The 7883-nt window shown below is 42.7% G+C and overlaps 1 protein-coding gene across 2 annotated transcripts in view; it reads right to left on the reverse strand.

The window, feature by feature from the left end:
- Nucleotides 1–5124, reverse strand: part of NPEPPS (aminopeptidase puromycin sensitive) — a 97341-nt gene extending 92217 nt beyond the window's left edge. Inside the window, exon 1 of one of the 2 annotated variants that reach the window (XM_067717012.1) lies at nt 4718–5124. In XM_067717012.1, the coding sequence (XP_067573113.1) occupies nt 4718–4978 (261 nt within the window). In that variant the 5' untranslated portion in view covers nt 4979–5124. The remainder of the gene's footprint in view (nt 1–4717) is intronic. The other variant, XM_067717013.1, reaches the window with a different exon arrangement.
- Nucleotides 5125–7883: the final 2759 nt, after the last annotated feature.

Raw genomic sequence — 7883 nt, forward strand, 5'->3', positions numbered from 1 at the left:
ATTGGTAACAATTTTACAATGGAAGTTTCCTAAGAGCTAGGAAAGCAGCAATCTGAGACAATTTTTTTCCTGAATAAGTCTTTACTACAATCACTCAGGAATACACATTACATGTACTAGAAAGACTCAAAAGGGTTTTTTTCTGATTGCTAAAATCCTGCGATTTTAGTAAAAGGAAATCTCCAGTGTGATAATTCTAAATACCAGTCAGTCTGAAGCCTGAGTCACTTTGCCTAAAAAGTGATTTCATCATTAAAATTTTGTAATCATCATTGCCTTTGTGGAATAGGGCTATAATTTCTAAAGACGATAAGGAGCAAATAATTAGTAAACACAAATTGAGCTGAGTTTTCTAACAAAAGAGACATTAAAAAGGGCAAGCTGCAGAAAGTCAAACATAACACATAAACACATGAACATACAGAACATTACTATTTATTGTTTGTAGCTACTTTTGTACACCCTAAAACTTTAAAACTATACATAGGAATAATACCTACCAAAAAAGAGAATTTACCTCTCAGGGTGAGGGCGAGAAGAGATGGAAATGAACTTTAGTGGTTTCTGTGACATTTTATTTTCCAAAAAACATCATGTACACGCTAAAACAAATGGGGCAAAACATTAATATCTGCTAAATCTGGGTGGTGGTTACTTTCTCTGTATTTAAAATGTTTCCTAATTTAAAATAAAATTTTAAAGTGATTACATGTGGCCAAATAAACTGAGAGCTACATACTTGTATGGTGTTCAAAATGGAATCTCCAAGATCTAGACAACTAATCTCAATTAACAACAAAACAGCTATCTGAAGACTCAGTCCTTTGCCACAGACTCAAATACAGATTAGAATAAGATTTACTTTACAATAAGAACAGGCTCATTTATGTAGCAAAGTTCAGAGAAGTTTCATAGATAATTTACTACTCAAGACTGCATTTATCCAGGTTGTATTGTTGTATTGGACAATATCAATTATCAAGAACCAGGAAGTTTAAAAAAAAAAAAAAAGCCTTCATGGAAGCCAGAATAGATGATTCAAAGTCCATACAATAAAGCTCATACCCTACACTCAGAAGAGAATCCATCAAACCCTCACTTAGAAAAAAATTTTAAGCTCAAACAAGCTTGTTTATTTGGTTACTTAGACCTCTTCAGATCAAGTTCAGTAAAATAGAAGAGGGAAGAAATTGCACAATAGGGAGCAACAAGGCACAACAAGCAGCAAGTAATAACCTGAGAGTAAGGAAAACAAACTTTAAAGAGAAGATTTGAAACTAATGAATTATAGTACACAGTTTTGGGTAATTACACAGTTTTGGGTAATCTATGGATATAAGTATCAATGACATGTTAGAATGCTGTCCAGTATTTAGAAAAGGAAGAAAAGAAAGAAACCTAGATTATGAGGAATTATGGAGCTTAAAAAGATAAACATTTCCATCAAAATATTTACATATTTTTTAAAGTCTGAGTGCCTCAAAGGGTAAGCTTCATTTATCTGGAAAATTCACTGCAAAATTCAATGCCAGATGATACTGGACTTACCATACAAAAGTTTCTTATACCCAGGTGTTTCCTCATTGATACATTTCAAGAAACAGAATAGAAAATCTGAACAAATTCAATTCCTTATGACCAATCTTTCAAATTTAATTTAAGACCATTTAGTGATCTAGCACAATGCTGTACAAATTAATTAACTTTATCTGTTTTAAGTAATAAAAAACTACTAAAATGACTGCATAGAATATCTGCAAAATTTGGGCAGAAAATTCCATAACACAGGGTGACAATAACATCCATTTAGGCGCCAAGTTGTAGCCTGCCAAACAATCTACTGTATCTGAAACTCTCCTCTACGTGCCAATTTAGTCATCACCATCATGAATATTTTGTTGGCGGAGGCCAGGGATTGTTTAGTATATCCTGACTTCTGGCATTGAAGGATAAAGTTAATTTCTCTGGCACAGGTGAAATATTTCCATAAGAGAATTACTGTATAAACCACTATACACTCATAACCAGGAACTGTAGCCACTCACATAAACTTGTAATCTATTTTTAAATTAATTAACCACAAAGCAAGAGAGTCAGAATTTTAAATAGCTACGAAGTCTGTTCCTCTCAAATATCCTAATGTAAAAGGAGAGGAAAGGGAATGTCCCATTTTTCTAGGCCCATGATAACACATTTTCAAAACCTGCTGAATTAGACCACACTCACTTACGTAAAAGACAACTACTTTTAAATCACTGCACACTGACTAATTTTCATCTTCCCCAGAAGTCCACACCCCAGACCAGGTTAAAAATCCACTAAGTTTCTAATATGTAACCTGTACAAATACTCTGAGCTTATCATAAAATTCTGCAACTAAAGCAACCAAGCAACTTGCATACTTTGTGCAATGTAATTCCAAACTGTTAGGGAACTGACACAATACCAATTATCAATCTAGGCTTCTAGAGATATAATTTTGTCCACATTTTATATTTCCACAATTAGGTACCACCTAATGCCACAAGTTAAACTTATTGCTCCAATCTATGGATTTCAAAAACATCAATATATGCTTTTTACTACTAATGTTAACTTTTTACTAATGTTAACTCCTCTTTACACTTCCAAAGGTGGCAAAGCATACAATTAAAAAGTCCAATCATCCTTTAATAAAACCTGTTAGAATTCTCTATCATGCCATCTTTCATTTGTGTTGCCACCTTGCCTGAAAAAAATTTTCTGAAAAGCTTTGAAAACTTAATGTTACAAAAAAAAAAAAAAAGATTCATTTATTTCCTTGTATCAAATTAATGAGTCCCTGCTAATACCTAGTACATTACCACACGCTCCTTCATTGGCCCAAACCAGTCCACCAACTATTTCTCATTTCTTTCCAAAAGCAAGTAGAAAAGGGGTAAGGACAAGCATGTCACTGCTTGTTGTTATACCCTAACACAAACAAAACTATCATTTCCCAATAAAATAATCATTTGAAAATCTTTATTATTGATAATATTTTTTCTGAAACTTTTCCCTAAATATGTATACCTCTCAAAATTATGAATGCATTATGGGGTACACCAACTACTGGGGTAAAGAAACAAATGATTTTTTTTTTTAATGTTAGTCTTTGCACATAATGCAAACTCATTCATTGCTAGGTCCTTCTTCCCACAGGTCTGCCAAGTCACAAGACACACTACTGTTTACAATCCCTCCCATCTGCCCACAGCCAATATATATCAAACACTCTAGTCACTTGGCTTAAATAAACAGTCTCTCCCAAATAACCCTCTCAAATCCTAATTTAGACCCAAGATGCACTCATTCTGATTCATATTCTTAATGGAAAATTTTTAAATCACCTGACTTTCACAGGGGTAAGTTTTCCCTTTTGATGCAGCCAGACAACAGAGCCCTCATGCTTTCGTACAAGCACTCCAAATCTGACAGTATACTTTTTAATTCTACACTTTTAGACATATTTTCAGTCTGAGTACTCGGCTTTCAAAAACAACTGCCAACTTTCAATTCATTCGAACGCTACCCTAGTCTACATTTCTTTCATTTCGCTGCTACATACACCCTAATCTTTAAGGTTGAGGCCTACTGATTTTTTCCCCCTGACTGCAGGAGGAAAAGAAATGAAACAAAATGTATTTACCATCATTCTTTTTAAAGGTAACTACTAAACAGTTCCCATTTTTCATTACAGACTTCACATAATACATCATATAACATGGTATCACAAATGTCTATTGTTCTAGATCTTTGTAGGGCATCAATACTAATGATCTCCAAAATCAAACAATACTTTAGATAATCTGCGGGGGGAGGGGCGGGGGGAGCATGATTCACCAAAAACTGCAATGAAGACTAATGGAATATTTTCACCGGTGGTATGCTAAAACCAATAGCTTCTTTCAGAGGAGGGTACTGCTAAGCAACCATCGCTGTACCAATAAATCCACCTGCTTTAAAGGCTGCAAAGCTAAGAAGATGGAAGGAAAAGCGGAGATGGGGGTCCTCCTTCAGCTTCTTTAGAGGTTAGGAGAGAACAAAGTCAATGCTGCACTGTCACTTGAGGGAAAGAAGGGGGAGGGGGCGGATCATCTTAGAAACCCAGCCCCTGGGCCGGAGCAGGCGGGGAGAACTCAGCAAGGCTGCCCGGGATTAACATTCTCCTTCTCACCCTCTTCCCCCTTCTAGAATCTCCCCTCCTGGCTAACGCGCGGCAGCCGGAGTCCCAGATGACTGCCCCTTCCAATGTGTCCTCCATGGGGCGTAGGGAGAACGAGAGAAAAGAACTGAGTCAGGAGGCTACGCATGGACTCCGATGACCCCTCTGGCCTCCCCAACACCCTCCAGCCTCTCCCAGACCAAGACCAAGCCCGGAAGGGCCGGGGTTTGGGGGAGGCTCCACACAGGTGTGCTGGCCCCGAGGGGCACACGGGCCGGGCCGGCCGGTTCCCGCGGCGCTCCCTGCAGCACGGCCCGGGCCCCAGGCCGGCAGGGCAGAGCACAGCCGCCGGGCGCCCCGCGGCCGCCCCAGAGGGGCGCGCCCGTCCCCGAGCCGGCCCCCCCCAGCCCCAGGTCCGCAGCGCCCAGGCCCGCGCGCCCGCTCGCCCGGCCGACCGGGCCCCCAGCCCAGCCCGTGGGCGCGGCCTAACTGCTTGCCCGGCAGCTCGCCCCCGGCACCCGAGGGTCGCCGTACCTGGGCGGAGGCCTCCAGCTTGCCCTCGAAGGTGAAGTCCAGCAAATCGGGCTTGAGGCAAAGGCTGTAATTGATGGGGCAGACGTCGGCAGGCAGCCGCTCGAAGGGCCTCTTCTCCGGCATCGCGGCGAGGCCCAGGCTGTGGAGGCGGCGGCGGCAGCGAGAGGAGCGGCTGAGGAGGAGAAGGAGGAGGGGAGGAGGCGGAGGGCCGAGGAAGAGCAGGCGGCGAGCGAGGGAGGGGGCGGCGGCTGCCAGCCACATCCACCGAGCGCCGGCGACCGCCTGAGGAGAGCGACCGGGGGAGCCTGGGGGCGGGGGAGAGACCCAGCCCGATCGCCAGGGGCCGGGAGGCAGGCAGTACGGACGCGCGGGCTGGCGGGCCGGCTGCCTACAGAGAAGGGGGCGGAGGGGAGGGAAGGGGAGGAGGGCCAGCAGGGAGGGAGGGAGAGAGGGAGGGAGGGAGGGAGGGAGGAGGCGGCGGCGGCGGCAGCGACAGTTTTGCGTGCGCGGCCCCGCCGGACGGGCGCGCCTCCGCCGGTGTGCGCGCGCGCGCCGGGAAGGGGGCGGAGCGGCGAGGGCGCGGCTAGTTTGGCGGGATGTAGGGTCGCCGGCGAGCCCTGGCGGTGGGAGGCGGCTGCCGGCGCTGCACCTGTCTCCGCCGCTGCGGGGAGCAGGCCGCCTGCGAGCTGGAAGAAGCCCGGAAGGGTTTGAGAAGCACAGAAAAGGCGTGAGGGACACACACACACACACACACACACACACACACACACACACACACACACACACACACACACACACACACACACACACACACACACACACACACACACCTCTCTCACTCTGTCTCTCTGTCTCAGTCTCTCTCTCACTCTGTCTCTCTGTCTCTGTCTCTCCCTCTCTCTCTTTCCCCCCACCCCGCCAACCCCCGGGCTGTCTTTGGAAATAGAAGCCTATGTAGTTGGTCAGTGCAGTCAGGGCAAAATGTTGAAATATCAATTAAGAGCAAAACCCCAAACTAGATTTTTACCTCCAGACCAGCAGAAAACCCTGATGGGAGGCTCTTTGGCCGTAATTATTTCTGTTATTTTAAGTAGTAACTTCAGGGGATGATATGAAAAATTTTGTCAGAAACCCTTTAATAATTCAGGTTACTTAAACCAATAAGATTTGGACCTTTGAGGGTGTGATTTCAGAAATTAGAAGATTTTTGTTTTCATGATTTAATGTTCAAAAGTAAGATGTGCTTCACCTTTTTTCTGTTTTCGTCTTTGTTTCTGCTTTTTTTAAAAAAATAGAAGACCTGGGTATTCCCTGCCGGTCCAGTGGTTAGGATTCTGTGCTCTCACTGCCAGGGCCTAGGTTAGATTCCTGGTTGGGGAACTAAGATCACGCAAGCCTCGTGGTGGGGCCAAAAAAAATAATAATAATAAAATAAAAGAACTTTTACCAATTGTGGCCTCTTTAAAGGTAAATTAGCTGTGGCTCCCTCAGTTTTGTAGGTATCTCGCAAATTGAGGTATATATATTTTTAATATAAATATATATTAATTACATATAAATGTGTGTATATTTAAATATATGTTTTAAAGTGTCAAGGACAAGGAGATTTTGTCTATAATTCCCCATATTCCTTTATAGAACCTTCTCATGTAGAACCGCTTAATTTTTAAAACTCAGTGCTGAAAGTTGTACTGGACCACTATTGTTCAATAGAAATATAATGCAAGGGACTTCCCTGGTGGCGCAGTGGTTGGGAGTCTGCCTGCCAGTGCAGGGGACACGGGTTCGATCCCTGGTCTGGGAAGATCCCACATGCCGCAGAGCAACTAAGCCCGTGCACCACAACTACTGAGCCTGCGCTCTAGAGCCCGCCAGCCACAACTACTGAGCCCACCCACCTACAGCCCACGTTCCGCAACAAGAAAAGCCATGGCAGTGAGAAGCTCGCACACCCCAACTAAGAGTAGCCCCTGCTAGCCGCAACAAAGACCCAACACAGACAAAAATGAATAAATTTATTTTAAATATATATATATATATATAATGCAAGCCAGCTACGTAACTTTAAATTCAAAAAAAAAGAGAAAAAGGTGAAACTGATACATCTTATTTAACCCCATATATCCAAAATATTATCATTTCAACATGCAATCAACAAAAAAGTTTTAATGAGGGAGTTCCCTGGTGGCCTAGTGGTTAGGATTCTGGGCTTTCACTGCCACCGCCTGGATTCAATCCCAGGTGGGGGAACTGAGTTCCCGCAAGCTGGGTGGCCAAAAAAATAAATGTATATGATTTTTTTTTCCATAATAAGGCTTTGAAATCCACTGTGTATTTACAGCACATCTCAATTTACAGCACATCTCAGTTTTGACTAGGCACATTTTGGGTTTTCAACAGCCCCATGTGATTAGTGACTATTATATTGATCAGCACAGTCTCGGACACTAGGCCTGCCCTCCTATCCTCTGAATCCTACATACCTTTTAGAACAGACTGAAAAGCTGCAATCATTTCAAAGTAAGATGTGAGATGGGGACTTTTGTTACATGGATGCATTTCTATGCCCACTTTTTGGTCATAAAATAATAATATAATACTAATATATTAATAATGTAATTAATAATTGCATACTAATATATTGAGTGCTTACTGAACACTTTTCATGTATTAATTCATTTAATCCATTCAACAATTCTGTTAGGTGGACACCATTATCCCCATTTTACAGATGAGAAAACAGGCACATAGAGATTTAGTGACTTGCCCAAGGTCATATAGCTAATAAATGGCAGAGCTGGCATTAGGACCCAGCCATTTTTTTTCTCTCCTGGAAAATTTTGCAGCATCTCCCCTATTTTCTACTTCTCCAGTTTTGTTTTATTCTAATTCATCTGTACCTCAGCTGCTTAAAAAGTAATTTTTATTATGCAAGAAACTTTGAGGCTCCCTCTTTTCTGTTAAAGCAAATTTGATATATAACCATTTAAGGCTCTTCATGCACTGTCCTTACCATTTTCTCCGACTTGTTTCTCCTTACCCTTTAACATAGATTCTCCAGTCTTACCAAGCTAAGCTGTTTACCACTTGGTCCTTAGAGCTTGCTCACTCTCTTCTCTACCATTGCTCATGCATTATTGCTAGGAAAGGCCTCCTCATCCTTCTT

Source organism: Pseudorca crassidens, chromosome 19, assembly GCF_039906515.1.
Source record: "Pseudorca crassidens isolate mPseCra1 chromosome 19, mPseCra1.hap1, whole genome shotgun sequence".
Taxonomy (NCBI): Eukaryota; Metazoa; Chordata; class Mammalia; order Artiodactyla; family Delphinidae; genus Pseudorca; species Pseudorca crassidens.